Source organism: Podarcis vaucheri (assembly GCF_965113315.1).
Source record: "Podarcis vaucheri genome assembly, chromosome: 8".
NCBI lineage: Eukaryota > Metazoa > Chordata > Lepidosauria > Squamata > Lacertidae > Podarcis > Podarcis vaucheri.
Window position 1 is genome coordinate 49,984,627 of NC_138766.1, and position 27,265 is coordinate 50,011,891.

At 43.7% G+C, this 27,265-nt stretch overlaps 1 protein-coding gene and 1 pseudogene across 5 annotated transcripts in view; one reads left to right on the forward strand and one right to left on the reverse strand.

Moving 5' to 3' along the window:
• The first annotated feature begins 5,503 nt into the window (after positions 1–5,503).
• Positions 5,504–27,265, forward strand: part of TAF4B (TATA-box binding protein associated factor 4b) — a 58,123-nt gene continuing 36,361 nt past the window's right edge. The window contains exons 1-6 of one of the 4 annotated variants that reach the window (XM_082234804.1): positions 5,504–5,708; positions 22,616–22,764; positions 23,734–23,838; positions 24,872–25,039; positions 25,128–25,250; positions 26,636–26,725. In XM_082234804.1, the coding sequence (XP_082090930.1) occupies positions 22,651–22,764; positions 23,734–23,838; positions 24,872–25,039; positions 25,128–25,250; positions 26,636–26,725 (600 nt within the window). In that variant the 5' untranslated portion in view covers positions 5,504–5,708; positions 22,616–22,650. Of the gene's footprint in view, positions 5,709–10,512; positions 10,871–13,063; positions 13,432–20,030; positions 20,203–22,615; positions 22,765–23,733; positions 23,839–24,871; positions 25,040–25,127; positions 25,251–26,635; positions 26,726–27,265 lie in introns of those variants that run through there. The other 3 variants (XM_082234803.1, XM_082234802.1, XM_082234805.1) reach the window with 3 other exon arrangements.
• Positions 9,685–12,598, reverse strand: LOC309539059 (malignant T-cell-amplified sequence 1 pseudogene; annotated as a pseudogene). The gene is made up of 2 exons (XR_014224541.1): positions 12,441–12,598; positions 9,685–10,490 (listed from the first exon to the last, which is right to left on the reverse strand). The product of XR_014224541.1 is annotated as a malignant T-cell-amplified sequence 1 pseudogene (transcript).

The following is a 27,265-nucleotide window of genomic DNA, read 5'->3' on the forward strand; positions in this document are numbered from 1 at the left end:
CCCCCCCCATTTCCTCGCATCATTGGTCCAGCCCACTCTTTTCTGAGCCTGGCGTTTCCCTTTCAAGTCGCGAGAAGCAAAGCAAGCTTCCAGCTCGTGCGGCAAAGCACGTCTAAGCGAAACCCTCAGTCCCGTTTCAAGTGGGATCTTTACTGTCTCCTTCAATGCACTGTTTCCTTCTTGGCTTGAAAGGGCGCGGGATTAATTTGAAACACACATGCCATATTTTGTGGGGGGGTTTTAAAGTATAGTTGTGAATTTTATTTTTGTAAACCGCCTTGAGGTTGCTATTGTTGTTTTACAATTATTTTACATTTTACAATGTTGTTTTACATTTTAAGAAATTGAATTAATGTTTTTGAGGTTTTATAATTTTTTATATTTTGTTGGAAGCCACCCGGATGGGCAGGGTACAAATAATAAAATTATTATTAATAATTATTCAAATACATTGGTGCGAGTCAGGGTTGCCAACCCTCTCCCCCCCCCCACTTTTTTTTTTGGCACAGCCTGCCAAGTCAGCAACTGAAGCTGAACTTCTTGTTGTGCGCCTAGGGTTGCCAGATATTTTCTGGCGAGGCTCTTGTGCCAGGTAGAAGATTAGGAGTTGAAGCCTTTTCTGCCTTGGAATCACAATTATAAGGGAAACTTCTGTATATTTCTACCAGCCAGGGTGCTGTTAAAAGAAATAGCTCTACCACAATAATATACACACACCAAAAAATACTTAAATTCCACCTGTTCTTTCAGCAGCTTACAAGGATTTCTTGTTTAGTTTTTATAAGATGTCCAAAGCAAATAGTTGATGATGCTTCACATATGACAGAAGGATGGATATTCCAAAGTTTAAGGGCAACAAGGGAAAATGCCCAGGTCCATGTCCCATTATGTTCTGGTGCCACAAGTAACATTTTCCCAGCTACAGGAACTGATTTATAAGTTGGTAACCTGAAAACTGCTACTTGTGGTAAGGTGCCTCACCCAGCAAACAACTGCTTCCAGCCCTTATTTTGGGAGGTTTTCCTCTGCTTCTACCTGATTACTTTCCATTGGTACTTCATTATATTCATTTTAGAATCAAAAAAGGAATGGGGAGGGGGAAATTTTGCATCTCCACATGCATCATACAAAAAAACAACAAATTTTATAGAATAGATAAAAATAATTAAGTCATGAGTTTTGGCAAATGTCAGGGTAAAAAGCAGGAGACAGAACAATTATCCTGTTTAAGCTACAGCTTTCAAAACAGTTTCACTTGCTTTAATTTAAGGCAATAAATTCACACTGAGTAGTCAGTTATCAATTCTGCAAGTATATTCCTGTTTTTACTGTACTTATTAATAGTATTACAGCTGGCCATGCAAAGAAGAAGAAGAAGAGTTTGGATTTGATATCCCACTTTATCACTACTCTAAGTCTAAGGAGTCTCAAAGTGGCTAACATTCTCCTTTCCCTTCCTCCCCCACAACAAACACTGTGAGGTGAGTGGGGCTGAGAGACTTCAAAGAAGTGTGACAAGCCCAAGGTCACCCAGCAGCTGCATGTGGAGGAGCGGAGACGGGAACCCGGTTTCCCAGATTACGAATCTACCGCTCTTAACCACTACACCACACTGGCTCTCACACTGGCAAAGACTGCATTGCAGCAGTCTGACTTCAAGACTAGAAAGACTGTAAAGACATTACCAATACTGTGCCTCTAGTCTGCAGAATGTTGCCAACAGCCTCATATATAGATGTTGAATGGTAAACATTCTGAAATTGAACCATGTTGCACCCAACAGAGAAGGTGCAGTTATCATTGTTACATTCTGTGATGTCCTGGTTAGGAACCCAGAAGAACAATTTGATTCTGATCATCTGAATGTCTGTTAGTTTCTGCAGCTGTGCCACCAAGTCTTCATGGCCAGTGGTATCATAGGTTGCAGAAAGGTGGAAGGGCATCCACAGACTACAGTTTGTCCTGTTGCCTTAATTTGCATAGCAAAAAGGAGGGTGCTGTGATGGTCATTCAAAGCAACTAAAGAAGAAGAGGAGGAGGAAGAGGAGGAGTTTGGATTTTATATCCCGCTTTATCACTACCCGAAGGAGTCTCAAAGCGGCTAACATTCTCCTTTCCCTTCCTCCCCCACAACAAACACTCTGTGAGGTGAGTGGGGCTGAGAGACTTCAGAGAAGTGTGACTAGCCCAAGGTCACCCAGCAGCTGCATGTGGAGGAGCGGAGATGCGAACCCGGTTCACCAGATTACAAGTCCACCACTCTTAACCACTACACCACACTGGCTCTAAATGCGATTTGTCTCAAATTTTACCCCTGAAAAAGAGTGTGTGTCCTGGAAAAAGAGGACACGTGGCATCCCCAGGGAAACAGAAATTGCTGAGGAAAGCCACACAGGCACAGAACCTGACAGGTATATTTAAAGCAATTGAGCTACCACTTGCTCAACCAGCATCTGGAGGAGGAGGAGACAAAGGGTGAGGAAAGAGCTGTCAGTGGAGGAGGGCCCTTTCTCCATCCTCTGGACCCCTGGACCACTCAACTAACCTGCTGTACTTGAACTGGGTGTGGAGAGTGCAGCTGAATGGGACACAGCTGTGGGCAGCCTAAGGATGTACCATCCAACTTGGACCTGCCCATAAAAAGCAAATCTAGAGTGAGAGACTAGGGTGATGTCTGCTGTTTCCAGGAACTCTTTTCATTGTGAGACTTTTGTGGGTGAGCTGAAAGTTTGTTTGGACCCTGGGCAAGAACCCAGAGCCTGAGAGGGAGGGTGTGTCAGAAGGTAAATGAATTGATTGACAAAAATACAGAGTTACATATAAAAATGTTACAGTAGTACAAAGTTAGTTATATATATAAAATACATCAATATTAGTAACTTTATATTACTGTAACATTTTTATATGTAACTTTATTTTTGTAATATTTTGTTTAAGTTGTTTGTTGTTGCTTCAGTTGTTTGCTACAGTTCTTAGATATATTTTAAATATATAAAGTGGTATAGAAATCATCACTAATCAGCCTCCCCATTACAAATAATTTGATTGGCATCCAAATCCATTTTGGATTTTGTTCCTGACTTTCTCTGGGTTGTGCCCATAGTCACTGGCTTAACAGATAATGAGGTGCCATAGCTTGGCTCACGAGAGCAACTTTGTAGGGTGAGATGATGTACTTTCCTTATGATGCTGTTTTACTGCATTGGGGGGATTTTCTGAACAGGGAAATATGCCCTGAGTTTATTCCATTTATTGGTTTCTTTTGTCTTGCCCAGCTTTTTCAGCACTGACATTTATGATTTGCATTTGTTATTGGGTGGAATATTCAGAGAGTAACACTTGAAATATGAGCCCCTGTGTCTCAATATAAAAACGAACTTACCAAGCAACACAGCACATTTGCCAGGGCATCGGTGTTTGAGATCTCTTCCAGAGAGATAATAATGAAACAAGAGACAGTCACGGCGATGCTAAATTTTGATTCTGTTCTGTGACATGTTAGTTTGCAAATATAAATATTTTAGAATAAAAAATACATGCCACGTTCACCAGTCAGCACTAATGGGAACAAGTGGCACAGTCCTAGTGACAAAATCTTCCAAAGGCCTGACTTTATTTCTTGAAAGGGAGTCTCCTACTCATAAGGATGCATACATAAATAAAATAAAAAATACAGCAGTGTTGTGCCTAACTTCCCCCAAGTCTTAAAATCTACCTAGGTTTTCTTTCTTTTCTCTTCTTTTCTACAATTCATGTATCAATCAATTCTATGTATCAATCAAGGCTAGAGTGCTCTTGTACTTGAATGCTGCTTGCAGGTTTTCCACAGGCATCTGGCTGGCCAATGCCAGGGTGGGATGCTGTGACATCACCTGATCCAGCAGGCTCTACGTTCTTAGTCACATTTGTATGTCTTCTTTTCTCCAAAGGGCTTGTGGTGGTGTATGTGATGTCCACGGCCAGCCCAACACATTTTGGCACCCGAGGCAAACCACAGACTCGCAGGCCCCCCAGGTTAGTGAGATGGAGTTAGTGGTGTCAGTAAGACACTGTGGCTTACCATGGTGTTCAAACCAGGTCATTGAGTTTTATGGTTGAAAAGGTACGTGAATCCATTTCCCAGACTGCTATGCTACACTTGCTTGCTTTCATGAGAGGGAAACTTCACACCTTGTCAGTGCCTCTCCTCTGCCTCCATTAGCAACCCAGAACAAAATCTGGCTCGAGTTCATCCCAGCAGAAGACACCAACTCTGAAGTGAACCTTTGTTATCCTCCCATGCTCCAATGACACATCTTTTTAGATTGCCTCCATTCAAGACATCATCCCTAGCTAGCAGGACCAGTAGTCAGAGATTATGGGAGTTGTAGTCCAACAACATTTGGGGACCGAAGGTTGTTCTAACATATATTAGCTTGTTGTGCGTGATTCAGGGTTGGGAACTGGGCTCTTTCCATACTGCTTACATCACAAGCCACCTACTGCTGCTGATTTCATAGGGTGACTTCTGAAGCATGTGATTTGTATTGTGCCCTTGTCATGTAATGAATACCATGGAGCAGTCTTCCCCAACCTGGCATCTTCCAGATGTTCTGAACTACAGCTCTCATCATCCCTGATCACAGGACATGTTTGCAGAGGCTGATGAGAGTTGGTGTCCGAAACAACTGGGGGGCAGCAGATTGGGAAAAGCTGCCATGGGATTCTCTTTGCAAAAGAGAAGTGCTGAAGACTTGGTCCATGTAAATCACTAATCACTGCTCACAGATCCTAAATGGGGATTCCTTCATTCCTTAGGATTGTGTGACAGTGGTGTGCTTATGTTATGTGACTAATAAATCATCATCATAATAGTGGCTGCTAGATATGTCACTATAGTGTGTAGTTTCGAATACAAATTTGTGTGTTTACTCTTCAGGCTTGACTGTATTACAATATGAGTGTGTCACTTTCCTTAGAAGGTTTTCTCAGGCTCAGATTATGTGTACAGAATTTTCAGACCGATGAGGTTGCTTTGTAGATGCATGCACAAATGTTGTTTAATGTTTGCTCCTATCTCCAGTGACATTCTTGTTGATTGCTACCAACTATGTTAGGGGTAGGCAGACTTTTGGATCAACTTTACTTTTTACTGGAACCCCAAGATGTAGCAACTAGGTGCAAAAGACATATAACAGATATGACAGATGCCATCTGCCAGAAATACCCTTCCACATTCTACATATGACAAACAGACAAATCTCTACATTAAAGAATAGACTCAAAACTGAGTTCTGAAATGGTAATATTAAAAATATCTCAACCTCGCAGAAAAAAATATTTTCCTTGTTGAGGTCTTTTGTGCAGTCTTTTGTGTGAGTACACACTGGCTCCCAATCTTGGATTTCTGAGTTTATTTCTATGAGCAATACTCACTTGCAACCCTGGGGACATTTTAAAATAGCTTCTTACTGTGTACAAGAAGCGACTTGTCCAGATAATGAGATGATTCTTTCTGTAGCCTTTTATTTTGGCATTTCTCTACATCTCCCCTCCCTTTCCAGCCATTCTTCTGGAGCATGGAGTCATCTGGATATGTCTGTTCAAATCTAGGAGACAGAAATCTCCGGGACTTAAGTTATTAATGTGCCCAGCTGATTTCAATGGTCACCAAGCGCAATAAACTAAGGGCTTTTTCTCAGCCAGAACTCAGTTCTGACAACGCTCAGGTGGGTGCCATTGCCATTCTAAGAGAACGAGGGAGATGTTCATGGTGAGTTCCAGCACTTCTTTTTCTAGAAAAATAGCACTAGTTGTATTCAATGCTGCCGTTCTACTTGTTCAAGACTTCTGCTTGTGCAGTGGGACTTCTTCCTCACCTCTCCTCAAGGACCTACAAAACTGTTCTATAGGGTTTCTCAACCATGTGGAAAAACATTTTGAGAGTGAACGGGTGGGGGCTGCAGAAGAGAGGACAAGGAAATTCCATCGTGCAAGCAAAAGCCTATTATGCAAGCGGAACAACAGTGTTGAATACAACCTCAAATCTGGATTCAACTCAGTGTGTTTTGGAATGGTCTGGCGCAAAGAATCATGGGATATCATGGACTGGTTGGATAAAGAGGAATGGTAGGAGGAACCAGCTGGGGAACCCCCAAAAGGAAGGAGGCTCAGAGTCCGGGGACTGGTGCTGGGATGACAATGAGTGGTCAGAGAGAGAAGAGGGAGAAGCCTGGGAGGAGGAGGTGTCAGAAGCTGAAGATGGTAACAGGACTTAGTGAGCTGGGGGAGCCTGTGGCAGAGAGGAGGCCAGAAGATGAGTCCAACCGTTGAAGAGGCATGAGTGTCTTCCCCTCCTGCTGCAACAAATTCCTCTCACGTCCCCGTCCCCCCATGTCTCCCAGAACCAGGAGAGCCATGAAAAGGGGTGGAGGAGATGTTAGCTACACACAGTTGCTGTGTCAGATTGCTTGGGGAAAACCCTGGAGAGGAGGGGACTTAGGGAGCTGTGGGGAAGCGGGAACTTGCAGTCTTAGCAACTGCTTCATGGGGGCAAGTCCTGCCAGAAATGAGTTGCTGTACTCATTAGGCCTGACACTCCTGTGTAGATCCTGTTTTTGCTAATAAAGAGTTAACTCCAACTTTCTCGGTGTGATTTACTGCTAGCTCGCTCCTGTCTTGGGACCAATTAGGAATCAGCCAATAACCCCTATAAAATTTACTTGCTTTCTCCACCTCAAATCATGAAACCATGTATCAGTTGTATATTAGGCTTCACAGTGTGGCAAAACAACAACAGGAAACCCTAGCATTTGCTTTGATGCAACAAAACAGCTATTATGGTTATGAGTGATTGGCTAAATAGGAGCTAAACAAACTACACCTGTATAGAATTGATATAAATTATTCTAACTGGCAACTGTGCCTTTCAATTGAAAATTCATGAAGTGCACAAGGTGTCCCCTAGCATCTGGTGGTACAACGTTATGTGACTTCTGTTGTCTCTGTCTCTAGACTGACAATGCTGTGAGCTATAGTAATTGATGCTAATTTATAATATACTGTAAGAAGCCCCATATTGAGAACATTATGGGTATGAAAGGGTTCTGGGAAAGCATATGAAAACATAATTTTGTGTATTATTTAGGGGGAAATTACCATCCTAATTTCCACAGTGTGACAATCAGTTTTGTTAACATACAATTCTGAAGAATAGTTTTTACAATTAATATTTCAGGGAAAACATACTGCAGCTCTCATGATTGCTTCTGTGCATCTGCCACAGTGGGAAAGATATACTCAAGGCATAAGAAAATTAAATGGAAAAATATGGCACATACACAGAATTTTTAGGAGTGGGGAGCAGTTTCCTCACTTGAAGCATGTGAACTATTTTGTTAATACAAGCTGTGAGTAGCATCCGCTTCTGTGTCAATTCGCTTGTTTTTCTTCATGCAGTCAATAATTTTGGTTCTTCTGAACTGAGACAAGTCTGGCCATAGATCTACGTAATGTGCAGTCTGATCCTAATCACGTTTACTTGGAAGTAACTCCCACTGAGCTCAAGGTAAAGTGCACTACAATCCTACATGGATCTACTCAGAAGGAAGCCCCGCTGAGTTCAACAGGCCTTAATCCAAGATAAGTGTGTATAGGATTGCACCCTGAGAGCTCTTAGGATCAAAAGATCCTAATAAAAGATACAATCGGCCATTTTATTATATATATTTCATCAGAATGTATTACTATCCTCTGAACAAGCATACTAACTTAACGGCGGTAAGTGAGGAAAGATGTTGAGAAGTTTCATTTACTGGTAATAAATTTTGCTTGGTGCACAACGGCCTTCCTCAATCTGCTGCCCTCGTGATGCTTACAGCTTACAGCTTACAGCTGCCATCAGCCTCAGCCAACATGGCTATAAAGGATGAGACTGATAAAAATTTCCAAAAACTACTGGAGGGCATGAGGTTGGCAAAGGCTGTTGCACACCAGCATCCTGAGTCTTATAAACTTTGGACAACTGAGATATGTAATCACATTCATTTTGTCTGGGCCTGGTGATTTAGAGGAAACAAACAGAAATTTACCACAGCAATCCATGCTGTGTCCAGTACTAGAGAAGGGGGGGGGGCTGTTGCAAGGCAGTTGTCTTGGAGAACCTTAATACAGAGCAATAATACAATGGGGTAACTTGTTACCAGTAATCTGCTCCTTTGAGCAGTCTGGCTACTGCATTCCACTCTAGTTAAAGCTTCTGGTTGAAATACACGGGTAGGTAAAGGTAAAGGAGAGGGACCCCTGACCATTATGTCCAGTCATGACCGACTCTGGGGTTGCTGCACTCATCTCGCTTTATTGGCCGAGGGAGCCTGCGTACAGCTTCCGGGTCATGTGGCCAGCATGACTAAGCTGCTTCTGGCGAGCCAGAGCAGCGCACAGAAACACCGTTTACCTTCCCGCTGGAGTGGTACCTATTTATCTACTTGCATTTTGAGGTGCTTTTGAACTGCTATGTTGGCAGGAGCTGGGACTGAGCAACGGGAGCTCACCCCGTCACAGGGATTCGAACCGCCGACCTTCTGATTGGCAAGCCCTAGGCTCTGTGGTTTAACCCACAGCACCACCCGTGTCCCTCTGAAATACACGGGTAGCCCCACATAAAGTACATTATGGTAATCAAGCCTTGAGGTTATCAGTGCAGGCACCATTTAGCCCAAGAATGTGGAACCTGTGGCACTTCAGATGTTGTTAGACTCCAACTATCATTGGCCCCCGACACCATTGCCAATGGACCCAGATGACAAGAGCTGCAGTCTAGAAAGATCTGGAGAGCCACAGGTTCCCCATGACCAATTTGGCTCTTGCCAATATCTGTGCTGTGCTGTTGCATTCTGTACCAGCGAAAGCTTCTGAACTGTCTTTAAAGGCAGCCCCATGAAGTGTGGGGTGGAGGAGCTGCAGATTTGGGGGGGGGGGGGCTGGCTTGAAGACCAGATGAAGCCTGTGTATCTTCAAAAAAATAGTTGCATGAATATTCCCTAGGAATCACCATTAAATGGATGTCATAATTTTTCAAACTCTCTAAGGAGCATGGATAGGCTTATAAAAAATTCATACAGCAAAAGCAACTAAATTGGATTTGTCAATTCACTTACAGGTTGGCTTATTGCTTGTGTTTTAAAAGAGTCCCTATTTCTTATCACCTTTATATTTCTGTTGGACAAAGCAACATGTAAAACCCAAGCTTCTTACACAAACCTAAAAAAATGATCATGGTATGGTTTACTTACACTTCTCAATATTGGTGCTTGATTCCAATTCCATTTTCAATAATTGAATAGTAACTGTGACATGTTCATGATGTCCCAAAGCTGCATAAAACTTGTATGTTTTGTTTTTTTCTCATTAAAAAGAATTTAGGTGCACTGCACAAGCGAAGAGGGGGGAAAAACACCTACAATTATATTGTAATTGCTTTTCCTGAGTAGCTCAGACCAAGGGACTCATATTGTTGAAAGGGAATTCACCAGTCTTGAGCACTTCAGACAGATGGAAAACAATATACTGAATTTCAATTCAGCAGGAGACTATAAGTTAAACAGCATATCATCTGAACACAATAACAGCAATTCTTTTGAAGAATTACTAAAGTTGTTTGACGAAAAACTTTTATTCACATGCCATTTCTACTTGTTTTCCCCCCAGCATTCATTTGATTTATTTAACATCACCACAAAGTTTACATTTAGCCACACTTTTTAAAAGAAGAATTAAAAACAGGCCCAGCTGAGAGGCAATGGATTCTTCCTGCTTCTTCACTTATACGTCTTCATATGCCAGAGACCATCATTCAAATAGTGGATATTCTCAATGCCAATTCCTTTGTTGACCTTCTCAATATCCTCTGCTGACATCTTCATGACTCCAACACACAGGGCATGTTGCTTTCCTTCGGCCATTATTGCCACAATTGTATCAGCAGCAGCAGGATAAAGTTTAGCTCCTGGAGACGTCAGACCAGGGCACATGATATTTGCTCCACTAAGTACAAATTTAATGGCTCCTTTATCAACTTGTTGATGTGGTAGGATGAACGGATATTTATGAAGTAATCTGAGCGTGGGATAAAATGGTCCTTCCCTTTGCCTGAAGAACAACAATTCTCCATTTACTGTGAGGACTTCTATATGTTCATGGCAACGTACTATCTTCATAGGGTCTTTCTTTGGCATAATTTGGTTTAGCCATGGTTCGATCCCAGGAAACTGGTCTATCAGCTGGTTCTTAATGCCTTTAATAACAGACGTTTTTAGCTGGATGCAGTTGGACACATTCTCCTTTTCATCAAATTTTTTGAACATCTTGGCGGGGTTTCTGCGAGAGCACTAAGAACCAAGGGCCTGGAAGGCCAGCGACTAACAGCAGCAGCAGCAGCAACTCCCACGCAGACCCTGTTCCCACTCTCAAGCCCACGCCACCATTTCTACTTGTTGATTAGGAATTGGCAGCTGCAGATAAGCAGAAAAATGCTAGACTGTGTTAACCGATCACAGTAATAGGAAATATTTAAGGATTAAATTACTAACACACTGGGTCTGCATAAGATGATGAACAGCATGAACCACAGACACAGAATTGGCAATGTTCTAAAATGCTTAAGGGTAGTTTTTCCTGGTAATGTTGAAACTGCTTATTTTTCTTTGAAAAACTTGTCCTTTAAATCATGTTTCTCCATTGTTACCCTTAACTTTTAACTTGAGGAAGGCTAAAAGGTCCACTACTTTGGAGGTCATCACAATACTGAAACTTTGTTTGAGATTTCCAGACTGGAAGAACATACCTTTATGGATGGGGGAGTGTGGAAGGAAAGCGAAAGCCCACAATAATGGTGAGCATAAGGCCCCTCTGGGTGAAAGCCAGGTGAGAGATGGGGTGGAGATTCTGGATGTTTAAAGATGAAGTCTCAGAACCACACTATTGGATACAAGTGCATTGTCTGCAACATATGATCTACTTTCTTATTTCTGAATTAGGGATTATTCTCTCTTCTGTTTAATTTGAAGCTGCTAAACTAGGTTACCATATTTGTATTGTTTACTCGGCTATGAGTGATTGCCAAAGAAGCAGCAGCATTGAATGGATTTATTTTTTGTATTTATTTGCAAAATTAACGTTATTTCTAAATGTTTCTAAGATTTATTTTGAATTGTGAAATGCTGTAAGCTACTTTGGGCATAATTTGTGGGGAAGTAAGTCCCACTGAGATAACTAAGACTCCCTCCTAAAAAGGTAAAGGGACCTCTGACCATTAGGTCCAGTTGTGACCGACTCTGAGGTTGCGGCGCTCATCTTGCTTTATTGGCCGAGGGAGCCGGCATATAGCATCCGGGTCATGTGGCCAGCATGACTAAGCCACTTCTGGCAAACCAGAGCAGCGCACGGAAACGCCGTTTACCTTCCTGCTGGAGCGGTACCTATTTATCTACTTGCATTTTGACGTGCTTTCGAACTGCTAGGTCGGCAGGAGCAGGGACCGAGCAATGGGAGCTCACCCCGTCGCGGGGATTTGAACCACGACCTTCTGATAGTCAGGTCCTAGGCTTTGTGGTTTAACCCACAGCACCACCTGCATCCAGCAGTTTGTTGAGGAGCAACAAGAATGGCTAGTGACCAAAATAAATAAGTAAAAATCCAGTAAAAATCAAGTCAGTGTGATTATAAACACAGGCATCACAAGAGAGTTCAGTGGTAGGTGGTCAAACAGTCTCTGCAAATGCACAGCTCTGCCCCACTTACAGTGATATAATGTGCCACTTTAGTTGTTGCAGCAGCTAGTAAAGTGGCAGCATAAAATTGCACTGCCTGACAGTTTTCGCTCTCTCAAAACCACATCCATGCTTATGTTTTTAAAAAAGCAAAATGAGCACATTTAAGAATCGTTTCATTAATCTATAAATGTCTGCAACAAATCAGAACAGCCTGCCTGTCCTCAGAAGGATGCACCCTGCTTATTTTTTAAGCCTCATGGCAAACATTGAAAACCGCTAACTACTTTGTTAAGAGTAGCCCTAATACAGTAGACTTGTATTGAACCACTAGCCTGGAAGTAACAAGGAAATGCATGCAGCTCGGTGCAGGAAATTTTATGCAGAAAAGTGAGCAGGTGGGTGGTGGAAGGTTAGAGCTCCATTTCCTTCCTTTGTACTCTGTACGGAAAAACAGCAAGCTGCTGTTATTCACTCCTCCTAGTAAAAAGCAGCTTCTTCTTTGCATGCTAGCAACTTTTGGGGTGCTTCTTTACAAGGCTGCAGGGGTGCCTGTGGATGTGCACTACGCCGACTCCCCAAGTAATATCAATTTAAAGAAAACACCACCCCAAAGCAAACCTATGTTCTTCATTTAAAAAGTACAAATCCCAAAATTATAGGCATTTTGTTGGCATTACCAACTCCACTTACTTCCTCGAATGCAACGTGAGCCTTCGGTGAGTGAGGGTGTTTGGGTGTAAGAGAGAGAAAGCCACCAAGTGCTTTCGATTTCCCCAATAACTTTCCGCCTCCGGCGTTCTTCAGCGGCGCGGGGGTCCGTTCTCTCTGCGTGACGCCGAGCGACGCCGCCCAGCCGAGGTTGCCCGGTGTAGCCAATGAGCCTCCAGGAGAGCCAGGGCGCGTGCGCCGGGGAGCACCGCGTGGCTATATAAACATGGCTAACGGAGAGCGGAGCCGCTTGGGGGCTGTTCCTCGGGGCGGGTCTTGGAGGCGGCGCGGGGCTCCGTAGGGCGTTGCCGGCTCGCGTGCGCCGCTGTCCTGGCTGGAGCCTTCAGGCGAGAAGTGCCTGGCGCTACACGTGCGCGCCTCTGAGGAGAAGCCGGCAGCGGCTGCGTGACCATGTGTCTTCTGCAGCCCTGTCCCTAACTCTTGCTTGGTCCGCGAGCGGTGCAGCCTCGGAGGCAGCTTGTTTCGCAGGGGACTCTGCCGCTGCTTTTGCCGCATCGTCAGCTGCGGAAGCTTCGCCGGCTCCTGGGCCCCCTCGGAGGCTGCTATGCTGTGGACTCGCTCGGACTCTCCGCCAGGCTCCTGTCCGCCATGACGACCCCGGGAGCAGCCGCGCCGGGGAGGGTCCTGCCCTCTGGGTCTTCTCCTGAGCTCGCAGCCTTGGCGGCCGGCCCCGCCACCACCGCCGCCGCCGCCGCCTTGAATGGGACCGGGGGGCTCCGCGAGGCCCCGGCTGCGCCGCCCGCCGCGCCGCCCGCCTTGAACGCCGAAGTTCCCCTCAGCAGAGTCCCTCCTTCTGTTGCCCAGCAGCCCCGGGCGGCGTCTGCTCCCGCGGCGGGCAAAGGGGCGCCTCCGCCCGGCGCGGGGACCAGGCTGCCGACCCCTCAGCCCGGAGCCCCCAAAGCCCCGCAGACGGTGACGATACAGCTACCTGCGAGCTTCCAGATCCCGCCGGGTGAGTTGCCTTCTCCCTTGCCTGGCAGCGCTCCTGTTGGATGATGCCAGGCGCCCCCAAGTTTTGTTTTGTTCTCAGCTAACGGGTCAAGTCTTCAGGGAACTAGTGGCGAGTTGTGGGCATCAGGGTGGGATGAGCCTTCCAAACATGAGAGCAGGGCCGATTGCTTCGCGATTCTCATGCAGACGGTCCCAGGTTCAATTCTTGCTATGGGCGGGGGGACGGAGTAGCCTTCATTACGCCTTCTGATCTTTCGCAGCACCTGCCCACTGAATGTTGATGGCACCAAAATGCCAGCCTGTATCCCTGCCTCCCCCTCCCCCCGCATTCAATGCAAATTCCTTGGGAAAATCAGATAGGACTTTTAAAAAAAAATGTTGCCAGCAACCCATCTGCAGTATCTGTACTGTATGGTTCACAGCATTAAGTCTTTATATGGAAACACACTGACTCAATATAAGTGAACTTTTTTATGTTCTAGAAGTGTGACATAGACTATCATAGAAGGGAGAAAGTTAGTATTGTAAGCCCTTTAAAGTTTCACTTTCTAATCGCAGATCAGTAACTTAAAAGTTCCCAGTGCACTCACACAACTGCATATTTGTGTGAAATGATTCCACTGAAATTGCTTATCTAAGTTATGCTTGTGCCACATATAATAAACCGAAATGAACTTTTTTGCCTGCCTGAGGTAGGCTTAGTTTCCTTCTCTTCTCCCTGCCCGCTTGCAAAGTTGTAATATACTTGCAAAAGTTTTTCAAAACGTTTTGACACCCAAGCTTTTAATGTCGAAGTTTTGATAACTTGTGCGATTAAAATGTGTTTTGAAGCTAGCTTCAGCTTTGAGTTGGTATCATATTTTTCTAATTAAAGTTCTATCTTTTTGAGAAATTGATACTGCTCTCATTTACCCAGACATCTTCATTACTTGACAGGTGCAGGTGGTAGGTGTTAAAATGAGAGAATATTAGGAGTTGGAACAAACAGAAATATTAGCTGTTAGACTTTGGTATGGCAGAATTTCTGTGTAGCAAATGTGACAATACAAAAATAGTTATCTAATTAGCACCCCTGGCAGGAGTGCCACTGTAGGGGCCTGTTCAGATATTGCTCTTTCTTGTCACCAACAACATATGTCATGAAATCAGGAGCAACTTGGTAAGTTTCAGTCTTGTTCCTTGCTCCCTTGGTATGCATGAAAGGGAATGATCACCCTAGGAGATCCTGCAGTTCAAACTGAGTGTGGGTGACCTTGGAGTCGGTAGTTATCTATATGTCATGGTGCTCCTTGTCTTTTTGAGGAAACACGGCAATGCACTGATTTTCCTGCCCTAATTTTGAATCTGTGCCAATGTATCTGTTGAAGGAAGGGCACAGGTTGGTAGACTCCAGAGCAGCTGCAGCTTATTTCCTCCTCATTTGTTTCATATACATTTTAACACTTTGTTGTTTAGTCGTTTAGTCGTGTCCGACTCTTCGTGACCCCATGGCAGAAAAAACTCCTGCATAGTGGTGGCAGGGCTATTGTTGGTCACACACAAACTTTGTCACAACAAACATTACTTGCCATGAGTGCCATTGACTGATAGAGTGGCTGCAGGCCCAGAGCAAGTAACAAGTTGAAAAATGTACCTTACCATATTATCCAAGTATTAATTGTTGCTGTTTGCCCCTGCTACTAGCTGTGTTAAGGATGACTTGTTACATCAAGGCAACCTGTAGTGTCTTCACTGACAACATCTGAGCATTACTGAAGGCATCAGTGATAGGGAGAATTTGCTGGAAAAAATATCACCACTATGTTTCTACATAATGTTTTCAGTTTTAGAAATTCATTGTTTCATGAGAGTAGCTGCATGAAAAAATACATGCTGAGCTAGGCAGCTAGAATGAATAATAATGCTAGTAAAATGTGCAACCAAAGTCGTGATTTCTTATGACTGTTCTCAAGAAAACACAATTACTTATGCAAACAGGTATTCTAGCATGCTAAAATGAGTATTCGACACCTTAATTTTCCCCCTCAAGTCTAATGTGTGTGAATTGTAACATCTTAAAATATTTTGGAGCTGTATCAAAAGCTGCATATCTGCTCACTCAGATTTCTGGACATGCAGTTGAACTTCTTATTTCTCTGCAGTCCATGTACACCCTCAAAATCAGCTCTAGAGGGTTTTGCGTGACCCTCCAGAGCAGATTTGTGTTTTTTTTTTTTTTGCAGGGGTGCATTAGGGAAGGAGAAGAAACAAAATCCCATGTGTACAGAAATTCACAGCACCCCAAATAATGAGGGCTGCAAGAGCTGGTCCAAACAGAAAAAAAATTAACTGCCCTCCTAGAAAATCAAACAATGTACCATATGGCTTTCCTATGGAAGGGAGTTCCAGGGAATAGAGGCTGCTATAGAATAGTGTTTACAAGCATTTAAATACAGTCAAAACTCTCATTATTTTTATTGAAACATAACAGGTTCTTAATCAAATATTTCTGTTCATCTATTTTGAGCTGCTGGAAAGAGTTGATATGATACAGCATGTTAAATTAACATGGAGCTCCTTTTTTCTTCTTTTTTAATAATGTAGTTAAGCGTGATACATCAAACCATCAATTTAGGTCGAAGAGGCATCATCTGATTCAAAATTTTCCAGAAAGTCCCACATCACTGTTGGACATAGCCATAATATTTTTTGTTTTTCTAAGATTGCACTGCCTTGAAAACAGTAGCTGATATTGCAACCCACATGAGCGAGACATCCTTGAATGCTCAGCCTCAATGGATTGCCATACATAGGCAAAGCTTGTTTGTCCTTGTCGCTACCTTTGCCTGTCTACCACGGTGATTTCCTTTATTCCAGACAAAATGCAATTATGTAACCCAACTGTGCTGATGGTTTCCAGATTTTGTCATGCTTTCTACAACAGTTTAAATTGGCAGCATGAATTTATGCATCTGCAGTCTCCCTCTGTGTCTTAACAAAAATCCAGAGAGTGGCAGACAAGTAAGAACCTGTACATGCATCTCTAGGGATAGCATAGGATGAAATCTACTTACTGTGCTTTGGCATTAAAAGTGACTTATGTGAGGACTAGGACAATTACCTACATGCACTCTCTATTTCTTGAAGAAATTTTTGTTTAGATGCAAGCATGAACTACAGTAGTCATTATCGTGGAAGAATCATCCCCTTCTACTAGGGAATAATGCCTCTTCCATAATGCTGATAGTATTAGTACATTTAAGACAAATCATTCTGATTAATTGGGGGCATCGTTTTAGTCTTGCATTTTAAAATCAGCTAAACTTGTCAATTAATAAAAATGGGATTCTGCAATAGTGCCAAAAAAGAGGGTAAAATATAATATTGGGTAGACGCTCCACTGCACTGTAAAGTCCATGTGACCCACAGTAAAGTCTGTAATGAGCAGCATATGGTCCACCAGCAGGCTAGTGCTTAACTATAAGGCTGGATGTATCAAGTTGCTGAAACCAAATTAGAAATTGTATCAGCAAGGTTGTCTAGAAATTACTGGTTTTGTTTTTTCTTTGTTTGCTACTGTTTTCTGTTTGGTCGCTACTTTTTCTTGCTTTCTGTTTGCTACTGTTTCTGCAACTTGCTTCTTTTGACTCCTTTTGTAAACAGTTGGCTGAATAGCACATGTGCTTGACTGCTCTGGGGAGTTGGATGCAGTTTGCCCCTTCCCCTTAAAAAACACTGCAGATCAGGATTTCCCTGGGTCTAGACTGGGGATGTCTAAAATGCTGGTGGCAACTATTAGTACAGGCTAGAGCTGCAACTCTCTTAACTATCTTACAGGGAGTGTCAAGAGTGTTGTGTCATCACAGAAAGAAATGAATGGGTGAGGGGGGGGGGAAGAGGACAGCAGCATACAAGATGAAAAGTTGCTGCAAGTGTGCCCTGTGTCTCAAAAGGCTCAAGGCAACCTTCAAGAAGAGCCTCTGATCAAACACAGACGTTTAGTCACACACGAATAATAATTTCACAAAGTCAGTAGGATGTTTATTTAAAATACTACCATTATTCATTGTTCATACAGTTGCGCACACAAACACAATAAAGCAGTATTTCTTTAAACTGCAACTTACTAAATCATCAAATACAGTGGTGCCTCGCAAGACGAAAAGAATCCATTCTGTGATTCTCTTTGTCTAGCGGTTTTTTCGTCTTGCGAAGCAAGCCCATTGACGGATTAGCGCTATTAGCGGCTTTTAGTGGCTTATCTGCTGATCGGATCAGCTGATAAGCGGCTTAGCGGCTTAGAAAAAGGGGGGGGGGAAGGGAAAAAAACCAGCAGGAACTTGCAAGACATTTTCGTCTTGCGAAGCAAGCCCATAGGAGATTTGTTTTGCGAAGCACCTCCAAAACGGAAAACTCTTTCGTCTAGCGAGTTTTCCGTCTTGCGAGGCATTCGTCTTGCGGGGCACCACTGTACACCGGCACCACTTTAGCCAAATGCTTGATTGAAAAGTCACTTTTTACATGCTGTCAAAAGTCTGTTGTCATTGGTACTGATTGCACCTCAGAGACCAGGGTATTCCAGAGTTGTGGAGGGGCCTGCTATTGAGAAAGTTGTATTTACTATACAGGATTAATAATGTACTGAAAGAACTTATGTGCATTCTGCACTGGGAATGGGGGTTCTTCCACACTATTGTCATTACTCACTAAGGTAACTGTGCTTGAACTTGGCTGAAGAATTGGGAAGTAACATTTTCTGCTTTGTAGTCAGCAAAGGCTGGTGCTCTGAAACAGCAAAATTGTGGAAGCTTATGAGCCAGGCCCTAGAGAGCAACATTCCCCAACCTGGTGCCCTCTAGATACTTGAACTGGACCTCTCCTCACATCAGCTGCAGCCAGTGAGGCTGCGGGGGGTGATGGGCATCATAGTCTACACCTGAGAGCACCAGGTTGGGCAAAGGTTGCCCTTGAGCAGGGGCAGGGTAGCCAAGTTTGCTGATGGCACTAATTTGTTCAGGGTGGGTAAAACAAATGGGTTGTGAAGAGCTCTAAATGATCTGTCCAAATGTAGTGAATGGGTGGTAGAATGGCAAATGCAATTACGTGTAAGCAAGTGTAAAGTGATGTAAGTTGTAGCAGAAAAACCTTAATTTCACATTTTTAAGAATGTGGGGTCTGACCTTTCTGCTATGAGGAAAGGCTAAAATATTAGGGGCTTTCTCAAGGGTTTCAGAAAGTTTTCTGATGCATAGGAAATTTACCCAATTAAGAATTTCCCAATTTCTAAAAACAAAACAAAACCCACCCCATCTAATTTCCCAAATCTTACGATGGGAACCATTGAACTTTCGGCCTTTAGCATTCAAAGGGAACTTGTCATAAGTGCCTTTGTAGAGGTCTCAGCTGATTAAGCCACTCAGTAGCATTTTACTGGGTTGTGTTTTGAGGACCTGAGTGTGCTCCCCAACTTACTTTCGTAGTTATTCTTCCCCATGCCTGTCTAAAATGCAGGAATGGGTAAGTGGAGGCAACAGAGGGAAATATTAAAATTGATCTTAAGTTCTCTGGCTCAATAATAGCTTTTTGCTTTGAAAACCAAAGCAGAAGTATATACAAACTACTGCACAAATAGTTCTGTTCAGATAATTCCTGGTTTGGGGTGGGTGGGTGAGTTTAGCAGTTATTAGAAAGATTTTCAAAGCTGGTGAGCAAGATAGCAATAGCCAGGGTACCTGCGCAGTCACACTTTTGTTGCCATTACCAAACACTGCCTCCTGTGGAGAGAAGTAGCAAATAGGTTTTCTTCAGGTAATGTGTTGCTTACCTGTTCTTGGGATTCTTCCAGATGTGCCCTTCCTTTCTATGCTCAGGGGCACCCAGCCTGCTATGCAGCTGTTCTAAGGCAACAGACATCAGGCCACCACACAGAGCGCTTGTTTTGGTTCAACCCTAGAATTGTTTTTCCAGGCAGGTATTCAAATGTGGGCAAGTGTTGTAGACTAGCGCTAGATAATCCATGTTCTCAGACACTTGTGATATATGCTTAGAATTTCATGAAGGGAAAACACACACTTAACTAGCTGCACCATTAGATGGCAGTGTTGTACAACTATGTTGCAGTTAGCGGACAGGATTATAACTATTGCAGAGCCATATGCTTCATTCTTAAGAACATTTGGACACATGATGCAAAAAGTGCCTCTTGGCCTTTTATGCAGCCCATGTATACAAGTGAAAAATAAATGTAGGGTAGAAAGTAGAACAAAGGCACCAAAGCTTTGTGGCACCCAGGCAATCTATACCCTATGTAGATTGTGCATTTTGTACTGAGATGTCAAAGCATTTTTGGTGTGTGTATGTGTTTTTACAGCTAGGTCCTGTGCATGCATACTTATGAATAAGTGTCAGCTTGCACTGTAAGTTTATTTAGACATGTGTGTTTAGGATTGCAGTTTCAGGCTTGCAAATTGCAGATGAGCATGAGACCCCTAATTTGTAATTTTGCCTTCATTGATACTCCTGTACCCAGCACTTCTTTACCCACATCTTTGGGAGTTGCTGATGGTTGGAAACACTTGGATGTTTCTTACTTCCTCTTTTTATCTACTGCTACTCTTTTTTTTTTTTTTGAGGGACTCGGGTGGCGCTGTGGGTTAAACCACAGAACCTAGGACTTGCCGATCAGAAGGTCGGTGGTTCGAATCCCCGCAACGGGGTGAGCTCCCGTTGCCTGGTCCTTGCTCCTGCCAACCTAGCAGTTCGAAAGCACATCAAAGTACAAGTAGATAAACAGGTACCACTGCGGCGGGAAGGTAAATGGCATTTCCGTGTGCTGCTCTGGTTCTGCAGAGTTTCCACGTATGTTTACCAGTCCCCCTCCTCTTTTCTTTCTTCTGCCTTCTCTTCTGTTACTTGTGCTCTAGTTTATCCTTCCAGGCTGTCCCGGGTCCTTCTTCCTCCCCCCAACTTGGAACTACACATACCAATTAAACCTTTTCTCTAGCAGTGGTCTGTAGCTGAGAGAAGATATCAAAGGCTGGCCTTTGTTAGGCTCTCGACTTGCTACCTGCAGAATAGCTGAGGGAAGCGTTGGTGGGGGTGTCAAGAGCTTTGAGACAGTTGTTTCTCCCTAGAGTTAATGAGGGTTTTGAAAGAAGGATCACTTGATGGCGTTGTAATAGACAGCCATACCACTCTCTTTAGAAACAAACAAGCTTCACAAGGTTTCATGTTGGTTTTCAAGCTGCCTTGGTTAGAGGTGACAATAGAGCAGCACTTTCAGCTCTCTAACTTCTTGTTCTCTAACGGCACCTACCATTTAGAGGATTTAACAAGTACCCAGCTATTACTCCTGAAATTATTGTACGGTAACTTTAAACGCTCACCGCCCCTATGTGGAAAGGAGGAACATACCTTTCTGCATGGTTTCTTGGCCCTTTTATGGATGAGTTGGAAGCCTTATTAAAAAGTATATTTAGCAGGGGTGGGGAACATTTGCCATAGGACAATCTTGGCCTGCAAGGCCATTTCCCCCAAATGTGGGGTTTGTGATATCAGCTAATGGGCACTAGGGCTGGGTTAAATCCTGTTGTTGGCAACATGCCCCTGTTCCAGCGGTGAATAGTTTGTGGAAGTAGGATTAAGAAGAGGAGTTTGGATTTGATATCCTGCTTTATCACTACCCGAAGGAGTCTCAAAGCGGCTAACATTCTGCTTTCCTTTCCTCCCCCACAACAAACACTCTGTGAGGTGAGTGGGGCTGAGAGACTTCAGAGAAGCATGACTGGCCCAAGGTCACCCAGCAGCTGCATGTGGAGGAGCGGAGACGCGAATCCGGTTCACCAGATTACGAGTCTACCGCTCTTAACCACTACACCACACTGGCTCTCTGGGGAGGGGTGTGTGCCTATGAGGCAGACTTCCCCTTACTACTTTAATATCATAAACGTGGATAAGTGCCTTAAAATCGGTATTAAAATGTTAGATTCTAGAGTTGTGTATCTAATTAAAAATTCCTGATTTGAGCAAAAGAAGGCCCTCACCTTTTTTTTTACAATGAACCTTGTCTGGTGAAGAATATCAAGCATGAGATTTCTTGCCTAAAAAGAAACACATAGGTGGTCTCAGAAGTGTGCAGTCACACAACATTGTCTATCAAGACTATGACAATTATTTTTTAAGTATGGTAGGACCTCCCCTTGGGTGCATCATGCTCCAACATTTTGGCCTTTTCAAAGGCAGGTGAAAACACACCTTTGTCCAGGCCTTTGGGGCTGGGTGTGAGGTGCATTTGATTTGTTTCTCCTGGCTGCATTTTCATTTTGTTGTTGTTGCCGTTTGATTTCGTTCATGATTGTTTTGTGTTGATTTTATATATTTGTGGTTTTTAAGTGTTTGTACCCTGCCCTCGGACCCCTGAGTGAAAGGGGGAGGGCTATAAATACGTGTAATTAAAAAATATTTAACACAGAAGCCGTTGCCAAAAGCAGGACTAACATTGTGGTGTGGCGTGTCTTAACATTTCTATATTGCAAGCTGCGAGAGCAGAGATGCATGACTAAACTAAACCAATTCAGAATTTATTCTTAAATATGTTTGATGGATTTTTAAAAGGTCAAACAATAAGCTACGTCTGTCATAACACTAACTGGAGCACAGCAGGAATGTAGTAGTCTGCTGTTTAAACAGAGGAGCCTAGAAGGGAAGTGTGCAGTACTATAGAAGCACTGTAATATTGCATAATTCATGTACTGTTTATTCTGCCGATTTCTTGCTTAAAAGTTTGGACTATACCAGGGGTCTGCAACCTTTAAGACAAAAAGAGCCACTTGGACCCGTTTCTGAAGAAAAAACAACAACTGGGAGCCGCAAAACCATTGCGACATTTAAAACAAATATATCTCAGGAGCCACGATCTGTCAGCGGGCGGGAAGGTGACGTCAGGACGGTGCGTGACTAATGCACGGACCGCCCCCATGCGACGTCACAGCCAGTACAGCGCCTGCCACAGTGAGGAGTGTCGGGGCGCACAATGCGCCTCCTCCCCTCGCTAGTATCCGCCCCGGAGCCGCAGCAAAGATGTAAAAGAGCCACATGCGGCTCCGGAGCCGCAGGTTGCAGACCCCTGGACTATACAAACTCAGATTCATGTACTTGCTCTTAAGAATGTGCAGTAGAAGGATCTGATAGTATCTTCTTTCCTGCAGGAACGGTTCTTGTCAGAAGCAACACTGGACAGCTGATGCTGCTGTCCCAACAAGCACTTGCTCAAGTTCAAAGCCAGGCCCAAAAGAACCCAATTGTACGACAATCATTGCCTGCAAATGCACCTACAGTCAAAATACAGACTGTACAGGTAAATACGTCTGTAATAGCAGTTTTGTTGTGTGTTTCTTCTGCTGCTATAGCTTTTCACAGGACTTGGGTCAGTGTATGTCTTTCTCAGGGATGTGGGTGCAGCAGTGAAGTGAATCTAGTCTAGATGCAGGAATCATTTCCATTTTCTGCTGGCACCACTTGCTCATAAGTAGGAGATTAAATAACTTTAAAATGTTAAAGGTAAAGGTAAAGGTACCCCTGCCCGAACGGGCCAGTCTTGACAGACTGTGGGGTTTGTGCGCCCATCTCACATTTATTGGCCGGGGGCCAGCACTGTCCGGGGACACTTCCGGGTCACGTGGCCAGCGTGACATCGCTGCTCTGGCGAGCCAGAGCCGCACACGGAACGCCGTTTACCTTCCCGCTGGTAAGCGGTACCTATTTATCTACTTGCACCCGGGGGTGCTTTCGAACTGCTAGGTGGGCAGGCGCTGGGACCGAACAGCGGGAGCGCACCCCGCCGCGGGGATTCGAACCGCCGACCTTTCGATCGGCAAGCCCTAGGCGTTGAGGCTTTAGCCCACAGCGCCACCCGCGTCCCTTTAAAATGTTAAGCAAGCCTTAATTGCCTATATAGTACAGTGATTTTCTGTTCTTTCCTCTGCATTCAACTTGCTCATACCAGCTATCACTGTTACTACATGGATGGGAAAATTTCAATACTTAGAAATAAAAACACTTGAACAGTCATAGCCTGAAATGCTTCTTAAGTCATAGCATTTCTGCCTATCCATAGAAAGAAGCCTTCTCTACTTGGCATGCTACTGGATCCTCTTCTGCATTGTTTGCATCTTCCTGTTCAGAAAAGACTTTTGCCCAGCCTACTTGAATTGGGGCAGATAACACTGATGTGTCCAGTTAGAAGGAAATGGTGCTTGCCCACTTACCCTAGATTTCATTTTGAGGCTTTTACCTAACAATATATTTTCTATCACCTTTCTGAAAGAATTCTGGAACTCAAGTACTGAAAGTATCAGCTGCTCCTCATACAACAGTGACTTGGACAACACCTTCTGTTAATTCAAATGTTAAGAAGCCTGCTGTAATCCAGGTATGACTTGTTATTTTCTGGCACTTAAACATTTTAGCCCAATGAGTCACAAATCTAATAAATGGCAAGGTAGCTTTATAAATCATGCTGCGTGTATCTTTCTAAAATTTTTACATGTACCCAATGGTGCACTTTGTGGGATGCGGGTGGTGCTGTGGGTTAAACCATAGAGCCTAGGACTTGCCGATCAGAAGGTCGGCGGTTCGAATCCCCGCGATGGGGTGAGCTCCCATTGCTCATTCCTTCTCCTGCCAACCTAGCAGTTCAAAAGCACATCAAAGTGCAAGTAGATAAATAGGTACTGCTCCGGCGGGAAGGTAAATGGTGTTTCCGCGCTTCTGGTTTGCCAGAAGCGGCTTAGTCATGCTGGCCACATGACCTGGAAGCTGTATGCCGGCTCCCTCGGCCAATAAAGCGAGATGAGGGCTGCAACCCCAAAGTCGGTCACAACTGGACCTAATGGTCAGGGGTCCCTTTACCTTTACCTTAATGGTGCACTTGCCAATGTAACTCAAAACATACTGAGGAATAGGAAAACTGCCCCCCTCCCTAGTCATCTGCCTCATTCAAGTTGCCGTATGGATTGGGTTAGTCATCCTTATTCCCCGGCCTATGGTAGTGTCTAATGCCTGAATCTGACTGCAATAAAGCATTAATTGCAATAAAGCAATAAATACCTCTAAACACAATGCTTTATGAGCTCTCTTCAGTGATGGTCATTCTCAGCTTCTGGTGGTTGATGGAAATGTGCACGGTTGTTAGGATTACTATCTGTCAGACAAAATCGTTATTGCTAAATCTAAATGTAGGTTCACATGAGCTAATCTGCATGCATGATGTTATGTGTATCTGTTTGCTTTCTCCTAAAAGTGTGAATGGGAGACATTGTTGGAAAGTTGTGTTGGAGGGTAGTAGACACCAACACCAGTAGAACAAAGGTGCCTTCCTGATGCTAATATTAATGTAGCAGCTTTGGTTTTGCTTTTTCCTGTCAGAATTGAATCTAGCTACTTAAATGTTTAATTTCTTCCAGTCAATAGCATCAACAAATAATAGCAACACCACAGTTGTGGCTGCAAAGTCTTTGATTACCGGACCAGTGGCAAAGCCTCCTGTTTCTGATTGTTCTGTGCTCTCTCTTGCTACAAAGCCAGTCCCTGACACAGAAAGTAGGACAGTAGCACAGGCCAGCATCTCTAAAGTAAGTGCAAAGTAGTCTAAGATTGCCTACCTTTCCCAGTATTTCAGAACTGAACAGAAGTTAATTTACTCTTTTGGCTTCCTATCAGGAAATGCTGGAAAATGTGGAAAAGTGCAAAAGCTTCCTAGCAACACTAATAAAACTGGCATCCAGTGGGCCTCAAGCACCTGAAATGGGGCAGAATGTGAAGAACCTGGTACAAAGTCTGTTGGTAAAAGTTCATCTGCAAGTATTTGTGCCCTGATCCTAAATGTATTTACTCAGAAGTGATTTGTGTGCACACAGGAAATAAGGTGTGAAGTACGGGATGGATTAAGTACATGGGGGCATACTAGAGGCCACAACGTCATTGGCTACAGTGCACAGTGGGGCATGGCATAAGGCAAGGATCCCAGTCATCAGACAGCCTGGCTGCAGGCCAATGTTCCAGTCCTAGCTTGAGTACTGGGACAACATTCAGAGGGGATGCAGGATTCTCAGGCACACCATAATGTGAGCCACTCTTGCAGACCTCTCAAACAATGAAAGGCTCCTTTTCCCCCAATAAGTTTTTCTATATCATGTTTAGATATGCATGTGCCTTAAACAGGGAAGTCTTGGTTGCAAAATGAGTTTGCATATAGGGTTGACCTATTTTAAAAAGTGAAAAATCCGACATGAGTTGCCATACGTCTGGGTTTTCTTGGACATTTTTAGTGATTTTTGGAAATTCCGCACAGACTCTATTTCCAATGGTCGAACCCCAGATAGGTCCGGGAAATGGCATATCTAGCATTTGCAAAGCTTTTAGGCTTCTGCAGCATGCTCATTAATGTTGGAGTGTCATAATTTCCAGAAGTTGATCCCATTCTTTTTTACAGAGTGATTGGTGTAGAGTGTATGACATGGCAATGCTTCTGTAGCTCTGTTTTTGCTTTTCCTGAGCATGTTCAGAATAGGCAAGTTAAATACAGTGGTTCCCCGCAAGACGAATGCCTTGCAAGACGAAAAACTCGCTAGACGAAAGGGTTTTCCGTTTTTGCAGTGCTTCGCTAGACGAATTTCCCTATGGGCTTGCTTTGCAAACCGAAAACATCTTGCACTTTTTTTTTTAAGCCGCTTGAAGAGGCGCAGTTGCGACGGACCGTGCTTCGCAGGACTAAAAACATCGCGATATGAAAAGACTCGCGGAACGAATTATTTTCGTGTTGCGAGGCACCACTGTACTGCCTGTTATGGTAACACATGCAGCAAGTACAAATTAGCTGCTTCTGGATACAAACTAGTAGAAATTTGACCTTCTGCAGTCTGTCTCTCTAGTCATGTGGCAGAAATATTGCACAATTTTTTTACTACCTTGGTGCATTTCCAAGTTTGTAGTAAAAACTTAGAAATCTAACTTATTGCCCACAGTTGCTGGTTCTTAACCAGTGAAGAATTCATCTTAGATTCCTTTTGGGAGCCTGCTGATACTGTACACTTTCTTCAATTTAATTGTTGAATAGAATATTCAGTGTATGAAATTGTTAGTACTAGAAAGTTAGTGGTGGGTTCAGTTTAGGCACATCTGGAGAAACGACACGTTACATTTGTGCAACCATTTCCTTTCCTATCTAGGAAGCCAAAATGGAACCAGAAGAATTTACTAGAAAACTGTACATTGAGCTAAAGTCTTCCCCTCAGCCCTATCTTCTCCCTTTTCTCAAGGTATGTCTAAATGAATTTGCTCCCCATTTTAAGTATCAAAGTGGTGATGGTCCTTAATGGTTGGGTGAAAGGTTGTTTTGAAATGTCAGGAGAATTAATCTGTAAAGCAAAACACACTGGGACTCAACATGAAGTGGTTGGTGTGGGAAAGTGAGCCCTTCCAGTGAAATTCTGTCCATGCCTCCATGGTGTCTTGATAAGAAATGGGACCCCCATGTCTGTGATATTGGACCATCTAGTGTGAGGCTAGCTGGCACAAACCTGCATGTACCATTTGGGTAACCTCTACCCATTCAGGGGAAACTTCCTGCCCATTCAGGTTCTTGTGGCTCTCACACATGCAACAAGAGCAGGACTTCAGGACCAACTTCAGAAATGTGTCTGGGATGTTGTCCAGTGTGCTTAAGTCTCCTGTCAAAGTGCAGATTTGTTAATGATTGCAAAGGCAAACAGCCTGAACTTTAGGAAGCTTCCTCGACGATCAGATGTGATAATCTGTATTGTTTAGCTGGTCTGCTAGTTATCTTTTTAATGTTTTAG